At 36.9% G+C, this 21,822-nt stretch overlaps 1 protein-coding gene across 1 annotated transcript in view; it reads left to right on the top strand.

The window, feature by feature from the left end:
* Positions 1–21,822, top strand: part of LOC141402034 (uncharacterized) — a 1,128,858-nt gene that overhangs the window by 318,879 nt on the left and 788,157 nt on the right. The window contains exons 3-4 of the mRNA XM_073982660.1: positions 8,165–8,990; positions 20,117–21,140. Coding sequence (XP_073838761.1) covers positions 20,840–21,140 — 301 coding nt within the window. The 5' untranslated portion in view covers positions 8,165–8,990; positions 20,117–20,839. The remainder of the gene's footprint in view (positions 1–8,164; positions 8,991–20,116; positions 21,141–21,822) is intronic.

Raw genomic sequence — 21,822 nt, 5'->3', positions numbered from 1 at the left:
GCTTAACTCAGCGCCATGCAAAGAACTCACCTCTCTTGACTTCAACTCCCTCTTCAAAGTGAGTCCTCCTCAAACAGAGTCCTCATCAAAGTCGAGGAAGCTGAAAGCATAGAAGATGAATCAACGTAAAACTGAATCATTATAAAGCCAAGGGTCCAGAGGGATGGTAATTCTGACTCGAAATCGGCCGCTGTACCTGAGCGTGTAGCTCCTGCCACAACCAACCCTTCCTCATCGAAGAATACGGTGAAGACGGTTAGGTTCATTTAGGTTCACTATTAAAATAAGGAGAACCGGAAAGTCTACACAGCTAAGTCAGCCTCTCCAGGTAACTTGAGCCAAAAGGTGTCTTCCGGATCTTTTTCTCATGGGTAGCGGCGCTGAACAGAAGACAAACAGACAGACCGGATGAACTTTGAGTAGCAGTCATCAACAGATCTGTTTCTGATGGCAAGATCAGCGGCAATCGACGTCTCCTAATTGAAGATCGTCTGCGTGATGTTGTGTTCGCGAAAGTTCCCCTTCCAAACACGCGCAGTTCGGTAGCGCTGCTCAAAAACATAGGAATCAATGTCATCTGCTGTGAAAACAAAGAATCTTTAGACATCCTTGCAACACAACAGATGCTCCTGGCGAATTCTTGTCGGTGCGTCTGTATAACAACGTGTTGTCGATGCGGTATCTGCTTGGATGCTATAGACACAGCTATCCAAATCACCATCGATTGGATAGGTAACCCCCACCCAAGCATGTCTAAAATGATCTTCAAGATCCAGAAAGAAAGGACCAAATATACAAAAGAGGATCTTGAGATCAATAGACATGTTAATCAGATTATAATGGTATTTATACTGATACATTCTCGTCCTAGAAGATCACCAACCATCCGTGGCAAGGGAAGAACAACAGCTGCCTCAACAAACGAGAGTTTGCAACAAGAAGCAAACCAGAGCCCTGTCTGCATAACCTTTTATTGGATCAAAAAAAATTATAGGTTGGCAAAAATTTGGGTGCTTTATAATCGACAGAAAATATGGTAAGTGTCGATCTGCATCTCTTGAGTATTCTGGATTTGCCGAAGGGTAAATATCTGGTCAATTGTGTTTGTTTCAGGTCTAAAGCTGCATTGGTATGGCCCAATTATTCCGATGACCTTTGACAATATACCTGACACTACACTGTGCTCTTGAAGCAACTTTAAATGAATTCCTCTGCTACTACTAGACCGAATTCGAATGTTTCTTAATGGATCGGAAAGTTGATTATGATGATATTGATTATATCTGTCGAACAAAAAAAAATGAAAATATCTCTATGCGTTCTAAAGTTACATACTTTTGACCACGAAAAATCGATTCTGAAGTACTGTGTGCCATATATTTCACTCTGGTAACACCATGGGTTTCTTGGTGAAGGTCTCGGTTATATAAGTATGTTTGTACCGGATGGGCAATATTTTGCCACTCATTAAGCAACTGGGCCAGTTAAGTGAAATATGCTGTGGCTATATGTTGTGGTTGCAGCTTACCGATATTCAATCTCCGTGTTGAGTCTTTTGGTTGTATATTTGCTGCGGTTAATCGGTCAAGTACCTTGGCTGCAGCAAGGTGGTGGTCCGATTATGTCTTTGCTCCTCAAACCGATAGTACATCCCATAGTGCCATAATGTGATCAATTTGTTTTCTTGCTCTTTCGTCAGGTGCCCTTACGAATGTCGAGATGCTTTAATCTGGTACTGCTAACGTCCATGTTTTTGCCGTTGCAAAGTCTATCAGACTCATTCCATTGTCAGATGTTTTACTGTGGAGACTGAATTTTCCGACAGTTGGGCCAAAGATATTCTTCTTAAAATCGCATAGAATAACTCTATGCAAAACTGAAAATTCTAGTATGGATTTTTTGAAAGTACATATTTAGACTACAAAAACCCTAGTTGGGTTTTGTCCTGTCAGATCCAGTTCGGATTTTATGGCCTCATCTAAACCGGGTTAAATCTACACTTTTTTGCATTTATCAGGCCTTTATCTCAGAAACGAATAGGAATTTGGCCTTGCTGTCTTCAGCAATATTGTAGCCCTAAACTAGTAGAACTTATCTTTTGTAGAAACCACATAAGAAAAACGTCATCTAGGGCTTTCAAAAAATCTTCAGCTCGAATTGTTTGCACAAGATCACCTTAAAAATGTTGCACAGTGTAATTATAATACCATGGGCAGGAAAATGGTCATATGTTTCTTCTAAGAACTCGTAATATATACCATTTTTTATTTGGGTAAAAAATTTGTTTAGTGCCTGTCCCTATATATTACACTATTGAGATTATAGAGAAATAAAAAAAAATCTTAGGTTAGCTATCACCCTATTTCGATAATTAAGTATTTTAACTTGTTACTTCCTACCTACTCGTAATGTTTACCCCATAAAACTTTTAACGAAATCATTTCTAAGCACTCTTTTAAAGGATTCCTTTGCATAGCTCGCACTCATCGTTTTCCCAAAAAGGTCCTCCTGAGAACGTGTTTAAGGACACATTTTTCATTCTAGTTAGTAGTTAGACTCCCGTTAGCTTTTGGTTCTTTTTTGTCTATCGTCAGTTGTTGATATTTTTGCTTTACGATTTGTTGCTTACATTTACGAAGGTATTTATGGTCCCTTGTGATTTCTGCCTCTTTCTTTTCTTTCCATTCCCTTTATTATTCGTTAAGCATTTTTGCATGTTAAACATGTGTTTTCTTGTTTGAATTTTGTTGTATTTTGTTTAGTTTTTCTTGGTTGGGTGTTTTACATTTGTTTTGTTTTTTGAGTGCAAGAATATCGTTTTTTGTAATGTTATAAAAATGAAGGGTTTGTTAAGTAATTCCGCCCATTTCTTCCTTGCAACAATGCTGAAAACATAAGAAAAACTCCCCTGTAACCGGTTATTGGGCTGTTTATTTTGTAAGGTTTATGCTTGGTTGGAAAATAGTTTGTTAAAGGTTTTGGTTTTGATTTGGTTTTTAGGGGGTTTCGGTTTGTTTTAAACATATTGTATTAGGTGTGGAGAGGCAAATGGGCAATATATATTTTACTGAGGTTTGTTGTAAAATTTTGATAGAAAAAATCTGCACACCTATGTAACCTTCACAATAAAAAATATATAATTCCCAATTATTGTAACTATTAACAATGAAGCACCATAGACAAACATTATGAGATCCATTTAAATAAATATCAACTTGTCTGTAGCTCGCAGGCAAATACTTATCATCAACTTTAAAGTCTTCCGAATTGTTTTGACCTCATTTGTCAACAACTGTGTGTAGTTCTTTTTTATCTATTTGATTCAAATCTCGCAATTCCCATACAAGTCATGTGTAATAGTGTACCAAAGTGGACGACTCTATTCATGCTCAACTTCATATCGAAGTCATCTTCAACAATTTCCCTTGTTTTCAAGAGAGCTTTTTCCAGGGAACTACAAAAGAAAATAATATTCAGTTTTTTTTATTTTGTCTTTTTTTGTCGTCATCATTTGACAAATAGAATTTCATATATAAATCCTTTAAGGCATCTATCTTTTTGTTATGAAAGAATTCTATTCTATTTAAGAATTCTATTCTATTCCTTACTTCCTATTTGTCATCACATCAAAGGTAATCAAATCACAAAAATCATAGGTATGTTAAGGAATGAAAAGTTGTTGAGGAAATTGTCAATGAGAAAATCAATGCTAAGGATAATTGATATTTGCATACATTTTTCTATGATGAAAACTTCACAACTTTCTTGTAGTTCAAAACAAATATTCCGGAAATAACTTAGCAATTGCAAATATCTATGTAGAGAAGACCCCTTAAGGAGACTTTCTATGTATAGAAGACCCCTTTAGGAGTTCTTCTATGTATTGAAGACTCTCTTAGGAAGTCTTCTATGTATAGAAGACTCCTTTAGGAGATCTTTTATGTATAGAAGACCTCCTTAGGAGTTCTTCTATAAATAGAAGACCCCCCTTAGGAAGTCTTCTATGTTTAGAAGACCCCTTTAGGAGGTCTTTTATGTATAGAAGATCCCTTTAGGAGGTCTTCTATGTATAGCAGATCCCTTTAGGTGGTCTCCTATGCATAGAAGACCCCTTTAGGAGGTCTTCTATGTATAGCAGACCTCTATAGGAAGTGTTCTATGTACAGAAGACCCCTTTAGGAGGTCTTTAGGAAGTCTTCTTTGTATCAAAGACCCCTTTATGAGGTCTTTAGGAAGTCTTCTATGCATAGAAGACCCCTTTAGGAGGTCTTCTATGTATAGAAGACCCCTTTATGGGTCTTTAGGAAGTCTTCAATGTATAGAAGACCCCTTTAGAAGGTCTTCCATGTATAGAAGGCCCCTTTAAGAGGTCTTCTATGTATAGAAGATCCCTTTAGGAGGTCTTCTTTGTATAGAAGTCCCCTTTAGGAGGTAGTCCATGTATAGAAGACCCCTTTAGGAGGTCTTCTATGTATAGAAGACCCCTTTAGGAGGTCTTCTATGTATAGAAGACCCCTTTAGGAGGTTTTCTATGTATAGAAGACCCTTTTAGGAGGTCTTCTTTGTATAACAGACCCCTTTAGGAGGTCTTCTATGTATAGCAGACCCCTATAGGAAATTTTCTATGTACAGAAGACCCCTTTAGGGGGCCTTTAGGAAGTCTTCTATGTATAGAAGACCCCTTTATGAGGTCTTTAGGAAGTCTTCTATATATAGAAGACCCCTTTAGGAGGTCTTCTATGTGTAGAAGACCCTCTTTGGAGGTTTTCTATGTATAGAAGACCCCTTTAGGAGGTCTTCTATATATAGAAGTCCCCTTGAGGAGTTCTACAATGTATAGAAGACCCCTTTAGGAGGTCTTTAGGAAGTCTTCTATGTATAGAAGACCCTCTTTGGAGGTCTTCTTTGTATAACAGACCCCTTTAGGAGGTCTTCTATGTATATAAGTCCCCTATAGGAAGTTTTCTATGTACAGAAGACCCCTTTAGGAGGTCTTAAGGAAGTCTTCTATGTATAGAAGACCCCTTTATGAGGTCTTTAGGAAGCCTTCTATGTATAGAAGACCCCTGTTAGGAGGTCTTCTATGTATAGAAGATCCCTTTAGCAGGTCTACTATGTATAGAAGACCACTTTAGGAGGTATTCTATGTATAAAAGACCCCTTTATGGGTCTTTAGGAAGTCTTCTATGTATAGAAGACCCCTTTCGGAGGTCTTCTATGTGTAGAAGACCCTCTTTGGAGGTCTTCTATGTATAGAAGATCACTTTAGGAGGTCTTCTATGTATAGAAGACCCCTTTATGGGTCTTTAGGAAGTCTTCTATGTATAGAAGACCCCTTTAGGAGGTCTTCTATGTGTAGAAGACCCTCTTTGGAGGTCTTCTATGTATAGAAGACCCCTTTAGGAGGTCTTCTATATATAGAAGTCCCCTTTAGGAGTTCTACAATGTATAGAAGACCCCTTTAGGAGTTCTTCAATGTATAGAAGACCCCTTTAGGAGGCCTTCTATGCAATTGTTTCAGCATTGCCATGGATATGATGATGATTTGGTGTTCCAAATGGCAATTGCAAAATCATACATTATAAATTGTGGTGGTTACTCATGGCAGAATGAAATCGGATGCATTATAGTAGTCTTCTCTTCTTCTATGTATAGAAGACCCCTTTAAGAGGTCTTCTTTGTATAGAAGACCCCTTTAGGAGGTCCTCTATGTATAGAAGGGCGCTTTAGGAGTTCTTCTATGTATAGGAGACTCCTTTAGGAGGTCTTCTATGTATAGAAGACCCTTTCAGGAGGTCTTCTTTGTATAACAGACCCCTTTAGGAGGTCTTCTTTGTATAACAGACCCCTTTAGGAGGTCTTCTATGTATATCAGTCCCCTATAGGAAGTTTTCTATGTACAGAAGACCCCTTTAGGAGGTCTTAAGGAAGTCTTCTATGTATAGAAGACCCCTTTATGAGGTCTTTAGGAAGTCTTCTATGTATAGAAGACCCCTTTAGGAGGACTTCTATGTATAGACGATCCCTTTAGGAGGTCTACTATGTATAGAAGACCACTTTAGGAGGTATTCTATGTATAAAAGATCCCTTTATGGGTCTTTAGGAAGTCTTCTATGTATAGAAGACCCCTTTAGGAGGTCTTCTGTGTATTAAAGACCCCTTTTGTGAGGTCTTCTGTGTATAAAAGACCCCTTTAGAAGGTATTATATGTACAGAAGAGCGCTCTAGGAGTTCTTCTATGCATAGAAGAGCGCTTTGGGAGTTCTTGTATGTATATGAGACCCCTTTGGGATATCTTCTATGTATAGAAGGCCCCTTTAAGAGGTATGCTATGTATAGAAGACCCTTTAGGAGGACTTCTGTGTATATAAGACCCTTTTATGGGTCTTTAGGAAGTCTTCTATGTGTAGAAGACCCTCTTTGGAGGTCTTCTATGTATAGAAGATCACTTTAGGAGGTCTTCTATGTATAGAAGACCCCTTTATGGGTCTTTAGGAAGTCTTCTATGTATAGAAGACCCTTTTAGGAGGTCTTCTATGTGTAGAAGACCCCTTTAGGAGTTCTACAATGTATAGAAGACCCCTTTAGGAGTTCTTCAATGTATAGAAGACCCCTTTAGGAGGACTTCTTTGTATAGAAGACCCCTTTAAGAGGTCTTCTTTGTATAGAAGACCCCTTTAGGAGGTCCTCTATATATAGAAGGGCGCTTTAGGAGTTCTTCTATGTATAGGAGACTCCTTTAGGAGGTCTTCTATGTATAGGAGACTCCTTTAGGAGGTCTTCTATGTATAGAAGACCCTTTCAGGAGGTCTTCTTTGTATAACAGACCCCTTTAGGAGGTCTTCTTTGTATAACAGACCCCTTTAGGAGGTCTTCTATGTATAGAAGAGCGCTCTAGGAGTTCTTCTATGTATAGAAAACCCCTTTATGACGTCTTCTATGTATAGGAGACTCCTTTAGAAGGTCTTCTATGTATAGAAGACCCCTTTAGGAGGACTTCTATGTATAGAAGACCCCTTTAGGAGGTCTTCTATGTATAGAAGACCCATCTATGAGGTCTTCTGTGTATAGAAGACCCATTTATGAGGTCTTCTGTGTATAAAAGACCCCTTTAGAAGGTATTATATGTACAGAAGAGCGCTCTAGGAGTTCTTCTATGCATAGAAGGAGTTCTTTTATGTATATGAGACCCCTTTGGGATATCTTCTATGTATAGAAGGCCCCTTTAGGACGTATGCTATGTATAGAAGACCCTTTAGGAGGTCTTCTGTGTATATAAGACCCTTTTATGGGTCTTCAGGAAGTCTTCTATGTATAGAAGACCCCTTTAGTAGGACTTCTATGTGTAGAAGACCCCCTTTGAAGGTCTTCTATGTATAGAAGACCCCTTTAAGAGGTCTTCTATATATAGAAGTCCCCTTTAGGAGTCCTTCTATGCAATTGTTTCAGCATTGCCATGGAGATAATGAAGTTTGGTGTTCCAAATGGCAATTGCAAAATCATACATTATAAATTGTGGTGGTTATTCATGGCAGAATGAAATCGGATGCATTATAGTAGTCTTCTCTTCGCCTCGTTACTCCAGGGGTGCTCGATAAATTGTGGCTTAAAATATCCCGAGCACTTCTTCGTAGTCTTCAAAAATAGTTTTAGGACATTACCATGTAATTAAAAAGCTGTCCTTTAAAGAAGTCAGTGAACCGAAAAACAACAAAAATAATTTAAATGCTTGATTTTTCAATAATTGCTTTTCAATAAATTTTTGTTCTTCCCTTTATTTTACTATCCAGAACAAAAAAATGTTCTTACACTTGAGATTTTTCATGGCTACCAAGCAGCAGACATCGTTGTTGTCGTTGATTTTAATCTTCCCCCCCGCTTAACACTTTTCATAATAAATTTATGCTATTATCCATAGCTGAACAATTATTTTCATAACTCAGTCAGTCACTCACTCAGAGAAATTCTGATATAGTATTTCAATTGTTATTGTTTTCTCTGCAAGTTTTTTTTTATTATCGCCTCGTTTTATTTCCTTGTTTTTCTTGTGTACGAACGAAACATTTACTCAATCATTTATTCCTTTCAAAAATTTTAATCGTTTTGTTTTTCATTTTGCTGATGTTGTTCTTAATATTGTTGTTGTTGTTTTAACTCATTACAGGATTTTCCAGTGGATTGCATTTTAATAATGAAAATATGCTTAAGGCGCCTTACCACTACGGCCAGAGAGCATTGACGACTATCAGTACTACCAACAACAACATCCCCACCAATACAGCCACAATAGCTATGCTGGCTTGTAGCAACACAACAGGGTCATCATCCTTAGCCAAAGTATTGCCATATCCATCATCCGTTGTAAAAACACAAACAACATCGAAAGTAGTTAAGCTTCTACTTTTTGCCATCGTTTGCAGCTGGCCCTTAATCAATGCGGTAAAGGCACCATTGCCATCATCATCGTCATCATCAATACAATCATCCGCAGTAACAAAGCCCTCATCATTCTCTTCATAACCCCCAAAAACGAAGAAGGCATTAAAGGCAAACAATGAAGAACTAGATACCAAAAAAACAACAAGAACCTCAAGCGGATAAAATAAAATATAAAAGAAAAAAGAAGTCCAACACACACCGACGCACAAACGAACTTCAATCCATAAACCATCCTCTTCCGCTTATTGAAACGGACAGTAGAAAATCGCTCTTAAATACTTTTCAATGAAATTGTTATAATGAAAAACTAAATAAAAGAAACGAAACGAACGAAAAAATAACGCGTCTCCATAAAACAAAATAAAGTGAAGTGAAAATTAATGAATTAAGTTCGCAGATTTTATTTTCCATCTTTAATCATCATCGTCGTCCTTCTCATCATTTATGGAATTATAACACTCCAATACCATTAACTTTTAAAATATTTGCGGGAGTTATTTTAAGTTGAACGGAAATAAATTTATGCAGAATACTTGAAGGAATAATTTAATGTGAGTATATTTTATCGTTTTTTGTTTTTTAATTTAATGGTCTGTTTCACTAAGATGATTGGAATATAAATTCCTTCGAACTACTACCAAATTTCTGTTTTTTGAAAAGTATTTGATTTACTTTTGTTATCAGTCAAACAACAATTTTTAACAACAACAGGAGTTGGGTTTTAATTCGAACGAATTTGAATTCGAATCATCCGAGAAAAAAGCCATTCATTAATTAGAGCAATAACGCTCATAATTGAATACAATTTATGAAACCATACGACGTATACATACTGTCAGTAGTCATACGCCACCAATGTCTTTCATTAATATTTCTGAGCAGGCCTTTTGAGGATTCGATATTTAAATCAGTGGGAAAAATATATTCTTAGAATCTTATTAAAAACAGGTTCAAAATCCATAATAACTAGAACCGAAACATTCCATACACACTCCTCCCTGAAATATTGAAAATTGTGGGCTTTACATTGGAGAAAACTTAAGACATTACTTGTCCAACATGATGGCTGCGATTGGTCATGGAACATGCCATGATCAGAAATTTACCACATTGATATCAATATCAACAAGTAAAAAAGTATCGGTCGGCTTTGCCGACAGAGATATACCCTCAGCCAGTGTATATTGAAACAATTTTTTCTCAAAATACGTATGTATTTAGGGGGTTTTAAAAATGTTGGGCGTTTGAACCGACAAAAATGTTGATAAGGATTAAAGATCAAAAGTTTGGCGGAGGAGATACTAAAAGGAATGGATCGACATTGACCGTTATGGAAGTGGATCTCCAGCCACAACATATGGTGCCATAGGGGGTTTTTACACTAAACGGGCTGTTTGCTCAAGAAGTATGGACTTGCCCCTAAAAAACTTTTACCATCGTAATTGAGGCAGCGAATGCATGTTGCTTCAACAAAAAACAAATTGAATCGATATTAGGTCTTAAAGTGAACTTATCCGCAGTTTTGTGTGGGAGGTACTGGAAGGGGGGGACAAATATAGTCCATATTTGAACCTGCATTATATCTGGTAGATATATTAGGATGTGTAAGGTATAGAACAATTCGGCCACTTCCTTCAGGAGTTACCGTACGAACAATTTTTCCGAACATTTTTGAACTTTTGTGGGGGATGTAACTGAAGGAGTGGACCGATATGGCTTATCTTCAAACTTAAACTATGTTTGGACAAAATATTACTAAGGCCATATTTTGGACCGAATCGGCAGATCCGGTTTTTTGCAACTTTCATGCTATTTTCTCAGGAAGTATGGACTTGCCCCTGATAAAACTTGTACCGTCGTATGGAGGGCAGTGAATACAAGTTGCTAAAACAAAAATCAAAGCGATTCGAGAGATGGCCCTAAACCGAACTTTTCCAAAATTTTGTGTAGGAGGTACCCGATGGAGTGGACCTATTCGCTATACAAAGTATGGACCAAATCGGTCACTCCCTTCAAGAGTTATCGTGCGCACAAACTTTCCGAACATTTTCGAACATTTGTGGGGGAGGTACCGGAAGGAGTGGACCGATGTAGCTCATCTTCGAACTTAAACTAAGTTTGGGCAAAATATTACTAAAGCCAAAATTTTAACCGAATCGGTTCATCCGTTCGAGAGTTATCGTGCGCTCCAGCCAGCAGGACAGACAGACAGACAGACAGACGGACGGACATGGCTAGATCGACTCAAAATTGTCTGAAACACATTTCGTCCAAACATACTTGGGGTCTAAAACCATTATTTCGATGAGGCACATTTTCATCGTATCAAAGTGTATATACCCTCCTTAGCCTAAAGGCTGAGGGTATAAAAATATCACCGCATAGCCGTAATATTTTGATATTTGATTTTCTCTATCGCGAAAAAAGTTTCCGCACCAAATTCATTGAAGTTCATTTTAAGTAAGAAGAAGCTTACAATGTACGAAGTCCAGAAAATATTCTTAGAAGAAGACAACGAAATCTTTGTATAGAAGACTCTGAGATTTCTTGCAGAAGATATTGAGGACTTCTTATAGAAGACCATGAGGTCTTCTTATAAAATACCCCTATGTCTTCTTACAGAATGCCAGGAGGTCTTCCTATAGAAGACCCAGAGGCCTTCTTCCAAATCACCAAAAGTACTTCTTTTAGAAGACCATGTATCTTCTTATAAAAGATCTTGACGTATTCTGATAGCTTAACTTATGATATCATACCTGAAGATCATGAAGTCTTCATATAGAACGCTGAGGTCTTCGTATAAAATACCCTGAGGTCTTCACACTGCAGATTCTGAGGTCTTTTTATGGAAGACCCTGAAGTTTTCTTATAGAAAACCCTAAGGTCTTTTTATACTAGAGTCTATGATTTTCTCATATGGCAGACATTGAGATTTTCTTACTAGACACCATAAAATCTTCTTACTGGAGACCATGAGGTCTCTTTATAGAATATCTTTAGTTCTTTTTATAGAAGACCATGATGTGTTCTTCCAGATTACCCTCAGGATTTCTTTTAGAAGGACTCCTCATATAATTACTCAGTTCATCTTATAGCGGACCTTGATTTTTTTTTACTGAAGACCAAGAGGTCTTCTTATAGAAGATCCTGAGGTCTCTTTATTGAAGACCCTTAAATGCTTTTATAGAAGACCCTACAGTCTTCCTATAACAGACTTTCTCAGGACTTCTTTTAGAAGGACTCCTCATATAGGATACTCAGTTCATCTTATAGCGGACCTTGAGGTGTTCTTACTGAAAACCAAGAGGTCTTCTTATAGAAGATCCTGAGGTCTCTTTATGGAAAATCCTGAAATGCTTTTAAAGAAGACCCTACTGTCCTCCTATAACAGACTTTGAGGTCCTTTTATAACTGACCGTGAGGTCTTCTTTAAGAAACCGCGAGGTCTTCTTATAAAGACACATAGGTCTTCTTATTGCGGACACAGTCTTCTTATAAAAGACCTTGAATTCTTCCCTTAGAAGACCATAACATATTCTCATAGAAAGCCATTTGTTCTTCTCGTAGAGGACCATGAGGTCTTCTTATAGATTGCCACGAGGACTTCTTATAGAAGACCATGAGTTCTTCTTATAGAAGTACCGAGGCTTTCCTATAGCTAAGCTTGAAGCTTTGGTACTGCAGGTTATGAAGTCTTTTTACAGAAGTCTAGCTGGTCTACTTATAGAAGTCGTACTTCTATTAGATAACCAGAACATTTTCTTATAAAAAAGCACCAAGTCTTTTTATAGAAGATCCTGAGGTTTTCTTGTAGAAGATGTTGAAGACTTCTTACAAAAAACAATGAGATCGTATAATAGAAGACAATGAAGTCTTCTTCTTAAAGGTCATCCTATAGCAGACGGCTCATAGAAGAGCATGAGTTCGTCTTATAGAAGGCAATGAATTGTTCTCATAGAAAACCATGAGACGACCCTGAAATTTTCTTGTAGAAGACCAAAACGACTTCTTATAGAAGACCGTGAAGTAACGATAGTACCCACCAAACCAATCGTACCGACATCGTAACGAAATCGGTACGAAATTCGGACGCTACGTCCGATGTAGTATCCGAATTCGTAACGATATCTCAACGAAAGTTGTATTAAGTGGTTGACATAATTTCGGAAAGAAATATCGGAGCGAAATCGGATCGATTTCAGCACGAAATCGGCAGAAAATCTTTGGGAAATTCGGAATGCGATTTTTTCCTACCGAATTTTTGTACAGATTTCTGAACGATTTCGGACTAATGTCGTATGAAAATCAGAGGTACCTTCCGAATCTTCGTAAAGATTTCTGAACAATTTCGAAACAATGTCATAGGAATAATATCGAATGAAAAAAATGTCTGTCTGTCTGTCTGGCTGGTGCGCACGATAACTCTCGAACGGATGAACCGATTTGGTGCAAAATTTGGCTTTCGCAATATTTTGTCCAAACTTAGTTTAAGTTCGAAGATGGATTATATCGGTCCTCTCCTTCCGGTACCTCCCCCACAAAAGTTCAAAAATGTTCGAAAATTTGTGTGCACGATAACTCTTGAAGGGAGAAATTGATTTGGTCCTTACTTTGCACATCGTGAAATTTCTACCAAACTTAGATCAGGATCCAATATGGACTCAATCGGTCCACTCCTTCGGGTACCTTCCTCACAAAATTTCGGAAAAGTTCAGTTTAGGACCTGCTCTCGAATCGTTTTGATTTTTGTTGTAACGACTTGTATTCACGGCCCCCATACGGCGGTACAAGTTTCATCAGGGGCAAAAATATACTTTCTGAGAAAATAGCCTGAAAGTTTGAAAAAAAAACCCTATTTTACCGTATGTAGTGGTTGGAGCGCAAGATAACTCTCGAACGGATCTGCCGATTCGATCCGAAATTTGACTTTCGCAATATTTTGTCAAATCATAGTTTAAGTTTGAAGATAAGCTATATAGGTTCACTCCTTCAGTTACCTCCCCCACAAAAGTACAAAAATATTCGGAAAAATTGTGCGAACGATAACCCTTGATGTGAAGGGCCGATTTGGTCCATACTTTGCACATCGTAAAATTTTTAGCAGACTTATAAGACTTATGGACCCAATCGTCCACTCTTTCGGGTACCTCCCACACAAAATTTCGGAATAGTTCAGTTTAGGACCTGCTCTCGAATCGCTATGTTTTTTGTTGTAAGAACTTGTATTCACTGCCCCGTCTACGGTGGTTCATGGTTCATCAGGGGCAAGTCCATACTTCCTGAGAAAATAGCCTGAAAGTTGCAAAAATCCCTTTGGCACCGTGTGCAATGGTTAGAGCGTAAGATAACTCTCGAACGGATTTGTCGATTCGGTCCAAAATTTGGCCTTCGTAATATTTTGTCCAAACCTACGTAGGTACCTCCCCCACAAAAGTTCAAAAATGTTTGGAAAATTTGTGTGCAGGATATCTCTGGAAGAGAGTATCCGATTTGGTCTGTACTTTGAATATCGTAATATTTCTACGAGACATAGATCAGGTTCGAATATGGACTACATATGCCAACTCCTTCTGGCACCTCCCAAACAAAATTTCAAAAAAAATGCAGTTTAAGGCCTTCTCTCGAATCACTTTTATCTTTGTTGTACTTGTGTTTTTAGGGTGCAAATCCATACGTCCTGAGAAAATAGCCCCAAAGCAATAAAACCCCCTATGTAACCTTGTAATGTGGCTGAATGAAGCGCACGATAACACTCGAACGGATCAGCCGATTCGGTCCAAAATTTGGCTTTCGTAACATATTTCCAAACTTTGTTTAATTTCGAAGATGGGCACGGTGCGCAACTTCCGGTACTTCACCCAAAAGTTAAAAAATGTCACTAAAAAGCACGCGCTATATCTGTTGAACGGAGCAAATTTTGATGTTTAAGTACAGTTTAAAATCTGTTCGAAGATCCTTGGGAAATGTATAGCCGATATTACAGTTGAATTGAAAGTTTCTATTCACACAGGCTGAGGGCATATTTCTGTCGGCAAAGCCGACTGATACTTTTTTACTTGTTTTTTTTTTAATTTTTATTATTTTTAACTTTTTAGTAAATACATTTATTTATTTAATGTAAATATAGCACAATGAGAATAATAATATTCTTATGAATTAGTGCTAGTGGTACACAGGACATTTCTTGGGGTACAATGTTTGGGAGCAAATTATATTAATAACAAACATTATAATTGAATAATAAAACAAGTAAAAAAGTATCAGTCGGCTTTGCCGACAGAGATATACCCTCAGCCTGTGTATATTGAAACAATTTTTTTCCCAAAATACGTATGTATTTAGGAGGTTTTAACAATTTTGGGCGTTTGAACCGAAAAAAATTTTGATTAGGATTAAATATCAAAAGTTTTGCGGAGGAGATACTAAAAGGAATGGATCGACATTGACCGTTATGGAAGTGGATCTCCAGCCACAACATGTGCTGCCATAGGCGGTTTTTACACACTTCGGGCTGTTTGCTCAAGAAGTATGGACTCGCCCCTAAAAATCTTTTACCATCGTAATTGAGGCAGCGAATGAAAGTTGTTTCAACAAAAATCAAAGTGATTCGATATTAGGTCTTAAAGTGAACTTATTCGCAATTTTGTGTGGGAGGTACCGGATGGAGTGGACAAATATAGTCCATATTTGAACCCGATCTATATCTAGTAGATATATTAGAATGTGTAAAGTATAGACCAATTCGGCCACTCCCTTCAAAAGTTACCGTACGAACAATTTTTCCGAACATTTTTGAACTTTTGTGGGGGAGGTACCCGAAGGAGTGGACCGATATGGCTTATCTTCAAACTTAAACTATGTTTGGACAAAATATTACTAAGGCCATATTTTGGACCGAATCGGCAGATCCGTACGAGAGTTATTTTGCGCTCCAACCACCTCACACGGTGTCATAGGGGGTTTTTTTTTGCAACTTTCATGCTATTTTTTCAGGAAGTATGGACTTGCCCCTGATGAAACTTGTACTGTCGTATGGAGGGCAGTAAATACAAGCTGCTAAAACAAAAATCAAAGCGATTCGAGAGATGGCCTTAAACTGAACTTTTACGGAATTTTGTGTGGGAGGTACCCGAAGGAGTGAACCTATTGAGACCATATTGAAACTTCATATTATTCTGGTAGAAAGTTTACGCTATACAAAGTATGGACCAAATCGGTCACTCCCTTCAAGAGTTATCGTGCGTACAAACTTTCCGAACATTTTCGAACTTTTGTGGGGGAGGTACCGGAAGGAGTGGACCGATGTAGCTCATCTTCGAACTTAAACTAAGTTTGGACAAAATATTACGAAACCAAAATTTGAACCGAATTGGTTCATCTGTTCGAGAGTTATCGTGCGCTCCAGCCAGCAGGACAGACAGACAGACGGACGGACATGGCTAGATCGACTCCAAATTGTCTGAAACACATTTGGTCCAAACATACTTGGGGTCTAAAACCATTATTTGGATGAGGCACATTTTCATCGTATCAAAGTGTATATACCGTCCTTAGCATAAAGGCTGAGGGTATAATTAAAAGTAATAATGAAGAATTAAGTTTGAACATCATTTCTACTGAGATATTTTTGTAAATAATGTTTAAATTGCAGGTTGTTGCTTATATTTTGAATGCAGGGTGGAAGACAATTCCAAAGACGGATAGTTGGTACGAAAAATTGTTTCTCAGATTTTGAGCTTTTAAATTTTAATTGAATAATTTTCCTGCCTCTATTGGACTGAGCAAATTGTATGCGTTTTATTAGGTAAGAGGGTTCCTTCTTTGTTAGAACATTGTGCAAAAATATTAGGCTCCTATATTTCAGGTAGTTGTCGAACGACATATTGAATATTTTATACGCAAATTCTGAAATCCGATCGCTACGTTTTTTATTAAATACATATCTTGCAATCTTGTTGAACGTGACTTTCAGCTTGCATTGGTCGGCATAGTCGCAACTATAAAAAACTTCGCATCCGTACAAGAGTGTGGGTATGAGGTATGACTTTGCAAGTAACATCCTAATTTCAATGGGAGTGGTGGTATGGACTGTCCAAAGATTCCGTAGCATTCCATAAACTTTTCCGGTTGCCATACTGATGTGATTCGACCACGATAGTTTTTCATTGAAAACCACACCAAGATTAGAGGCGGAAGTTACATACTCAATTACAGAGCCATTAATTTTTAATGCATCAGTATCAGTTGGAGTTTTGTTTCTCGCGATGTAAATACATTTTGATTTAGAGGGATTTATTTGTAATTTATTGTTTTCAGCCCAGGTTGACATATGTTTTAAATCATCATTAATTTTATTTAATGTTGTTTTCATATCCCTCGAGTTAGATCCTAAGTACAATTGTACATCATCAGCATAAATATGCTATTGACAGTGTTTCAACGCGTCTGGTAAATCATTAATGTAAATACAGAACAATAACGGACCCAAAACAGATCCCTGGGGCACGCCATTTCTTACGGGTAACTCCAAAGAATATTTATTGTTAAAAGAAACAGTTTGTGATCGATTTGTTAAATACGAGTTTATGAGGCGACAAGCAGATGCGGAGAAGCTGAATAGTTTTTCGAGTTTTTGTAGGAGAATCGAATGATTTACGGTGTCGAATGCCTTGCTGTGGTCCAAAAGTATAAGAAGTGAATCTTGCTTACTGTCCATGTTAAATCTGAGGTCTTCAGCGACGTTTATAAGAGCGGTGACGCAGCTTCTGTTTTTCCTGAATCCGGATTGATGTTCGGTTAACAAGTTATTTTTTGAAACGTACTCATTTATTTGTTTATAGATCAATTTTTCCATAACTTTGGATATTAGGGACAAAATTGATATGGGACGGAAGTCATTGTTTGATTTTGGCAGTGGAATAATTTTGGCTTTTTTCCACGAATCGGGGAACACAGACTTAAGAAGAACAGTATTAAATATGTGTGTTATGTAAGGCAGTAAAGATGGCAAGATAATTCTTAAAAGCTTTGGATGTATACTGTCCATTCCCTCAGCATTAGATGAAATCTCTTTGAAACTTGAAAAGACTTCATCCTGTTGAATACATCTGAATGTAAATTCATTTTCAATTTGTACGGTGTTTAAGTTTGAATAGAAATGATCATAGTTGCAGACTGAGTTATCACCAACAAATTTTGAGTTTAACTAGTCAATATCAACGTCAACATTTGAATGAGACTTTGACTTGTTTCCAATGCCAATTTCACGTATTTTTGTCCATTTAGCTTTGCTGCCTATTGCTGTGGAAAATTTATTTTTGTAATAAGTAGATTTTGCTTTTTGAATGTTACTTGCGACTTCTCGTCTAAGAACTTTAAAATGTTCGTGAAGTTCTGACGTTTTGTATCTTTTCCATCTTTTGTATCTGGCATCTCGTTCGGAAATGAGCTGTTTGATGTGGTTATTAAACCAGGGTTTCTCCTTATATTTGGGTGAAATGCTTTTTATGGGTACACATTCATTTAGAATGATATTACATTGTTCTTGAAGAAATTGTACTTGGTCATTCACATTTGTCATCGTATAGATCTCATTCCAATTAGTGTTTAATAAGTGATGGTTTAAAAGATTGTAATTAATTTTGCTAAAATCATGATACGAAATTATTTCTTTAATGGTGGGAACATCGATATCATAAACCATATAAAGAAGATCATGTTTTGAAAACACTGGAGCTGATAGTTGATCATACAAAAGTATTTTTTCCAGTTGATTTGAGAAAATAATATCGATGAGACTGTTCGAATTGGTATGGAAGTGAGTAGCAGATGTTGTGTTAATAGGGTATAAGCCCAGCATTCCAAACTCGTTGGATAGCGTTTTTTCGACTAGGATATTACTGTTGAAATCACCACATATAATTATATCATTGTACGATATTGAGATATTTTGTAAATTTGACAGCAATTCTGTAATATCAGAATGTTTATTGGGTCTGTAGACGCAACCAGCAAGACACTTTTGGCCCTTTTTAAGAATCAGCTCCAAGAATATGTATTCAATTGGGCTAACATTATTAGATGTTAGTATAACCCTACATTTAATGCCATTTTTGACCACTGAGAAGTCCATAACCAAATTACAGTCAATGTAGGCCGAAAATGTAGATTAAATCTTTAAATTGCCTGAAATCGAGTGGTACCCTTATATGGGGGCTACACCAAAATCTGACCTATGTCCACAATTTTTGGTGGGGGAGTTTCTGTACACTTGGGAAATCCAAATGCCTGCCATAGGTAAAATATGTATGGGAGCTAAATTCAAATGTGAACAGATTACGATATAATTTGGAACACATATTTCTAAACCAAACACCGTCACACATTCCAAATGTCATCAAAATTAGACATACAAAGCGCCTTTGGTGCATCAAATACCTTAAATCGGGCGAAAATATATATGGGAGCATATCCAAATCCGAACTTATTTCGATAAAATTTGGTAATCTTATTTCTAGACCAAATTCGGTCATACATTCCATATTTAATTGAGATGGGATATATATAACGTGTTTCGTGCACCAAATACCAAAAATCGGCCAAAACTAGTATATACGGGAGCTATATCGAAATTTTTAGCTTTATTAAAATTTGAACCGATTTTGATATAACTTGGCACATTTATCTATAGACCTAATTCCGTAACACATTCCAAATTTCATCAAAATTGGACAGATACAGCGTGTTTTGTGCATCAAATACTTCAAATCGACCTAAAATATAAATGGAAGCTATATCCAAATCTGAACCGATTTCGATATAATTTGGCACGTTTATCTATAGACCTAATTCCATCACACATTCCAAATTTCATCAAAATTATACAGATACAGCGTGTTTGGTTCATCAAATGCTTCAAATCGACCGAAAATATATATGGGAGCTATATCCAAATCTGAACCGACTTTCACCAAAAGCAATAGCGTTCTTCATTGGGGTGAAAAAATTATCTTCCCCAATTTTCAGCCAAATCGAACAATAAATGCGACCTGTACGTTGCGATAAATCGACTCAGAAAGTTATTCTATGCATATCCCTAAAAGGAACTATAGGTCTATCTCTTTTCCTTAGGCATGTTACATACAAATGCACTAACATATAACACCCTTACCACAGGGTGGTGTAGGGTATAAAAAGCCAAATCTTTCCCACTGCTATGGGTTCGTTGACTTTCAACGAGTAAACACATTGATGAAGATCTGTGGCGAGATCTGAAACTATAACCTTCCCTGCCTTACCCCTTGGTAAACATCGCCAATTTTTCGCACTAATAAAGTTCTTTTAGTTCTTTTAATAAAATGCTAAAACAACGACTTTTGAATTAAGCCTGACTTTTTTGAAAAGCAAACTAGAAGTCGTCATCCCAAATAAAAAACGCCATAACGCTTTTCTGCCCGTAGACGAATGTTTCAGTTTCACTTCACACGGGCTGAAGATATATCCTTGTTGATAATTCCATAATTACAAGCCAACATTGACGAAAATCATTTCATAATTCATACTACACATCATTGTTAAACACATTGCCCTACCTATTTTGTATTTATTTGCCTCATACATATTATTTTAATTGATAAGTCCGACATATTAATACATATTTAATATATTCTCTTTTCAGATAATTTGTCCACGTACACACCACTTCAATGGGCAATTGAATCCCGAACACGCACACCCAAAGAATAATTAATTTCTCCACCCCGCTTAAAAGAAGTATTCACTTTGTGACAATTAATTTCAAACCAAATCTAAAGTGGAATACTAAACAAAAATATGTAAATTAATTGAAGGCAACAGAAACACACAAATCGATATTCTCCAATAGAAAATCTCTCCGAACAAGCTCGAAAACAAGAAACTTATAAGGACAAAAAAAGCAAACAAGACAACAAATTGGTGGTAATAAAAAATAATAAGCTTTCTATGGGATTGACTTGAATTTACCCTGAATGAAGCGAATAAAACGAAACGAACCTAGAAAAACAACCACAACAGTAACAACAACATAATCGATAAAGCCAATTGAAGCTTATAAACGTCCATTTTATTTGCATTCATCGGCAAAATTGTACAACAAATGCTATAACATTTTTACTGTCACAACTTCGATTTGTTGCAAATCTCAAATATAGAGATAAACAAAGACGAACGAGCAAAAAGAGGACACCATCATATAAAACCCCAAAAGGCAATATCTTTTCATCTTAGTTTTGGTTTTGGTGATTGTGTTGTGGCTATTCAACACATAGCAAAGATATTCAGGTCACTCTTACTCCTACTATTTTCCCACAAGACCAAGTAACAGAAAACAAGAAGCCAAAACAGATAAGCAGTGTAAAAAATGGAACTAAAGTCAATATTCTTCTTGCCAATAAGAAAAACACCCGGCAGAAACAGCTGTTTCAATACTCAACCTCATCAAAATCGACATCAACATTCAAACGACCAGAAACACCACAGACATTGTCAAGACAAGAAAACACAGCAGCAACAGCACCAGCAGAATTATCAACAATATCCAGCAACAGTAGCAGTAGCAGCTGCAGTAACCAAAACAACATCGTCATACGCATTGCCAGCAATGCTGTTCAACATGAGCTCTTTGCTACTCCTCAATCTGATTATCATCATTTGTGTCGATGGTAAGTAAATTGTCACAATCAATTTATTCTTAACGCTTCTCAATCTCCAGGAAAGGAAAAAAGAGAAAGAAATCACCCTCTTTATCCACACCACCCAATACGTACCCTCCCCAACTTGTGGCATATGTTGTAGGTTCCAAGCTAGGATGCTATGCTATCTCCCTGTCTCTAGGGAATTATTGCAAATATTTACATTTATATGAAACGCACATAGCCACACACTACTGATTACAACAAATACCAGCTCATTTGTACCAACACATGTGACAATGTCAATAATATTGATGATCAAATGAATGCGAAATGATGATGAAGAGCACACATTCCCACACCCAGTGGCAGTGTGGGATGTGTTCTCCTATATACTACATATAATGAACAAAGAAGAGAATTCTGCATATACACATTTTAATATAGAATACTTATTTTTAGTAAAGCAATTCTATTGCTTAGCTGCGTAATGAGATTTATTTTCTATTTAATTTTTTAATAAGGGAATTTTGGAGATTTGTCGTATTTTATAATTTATTGGAACAAATTTAAAAAATTTAGCATGGGAATTAACTTTTATGAAACAATAGGGATTGTTCTTTTCAAAACAGTCTTCCAAGGTTGGAGGAATCATCTCCATCATATGGAATTTTAAACACAAACCATATAAAAAAATTTAGGTATAAGTACT

Source organism: Musca autumnalis, unplaced genomic scaffold (genome assembly GCF_047663935.1).
Source record: "Musca autumnalis isolate F117 unplaced genomic scaffold, ASM4766393v1 scaffold_1, whole genome shotgun sequence".
NCBI classification, from domain to species: Eukaryota; Metazoa; Arthropoda; class Insecta; order Diptera; family Muscidae; genus Musca; species Musca autumnalis.
The sequence above is the reverse complement of the archived record's forward strand: the minus strand, read 5'-3'. Positions and strand labels throughout refer to the sequence as shown.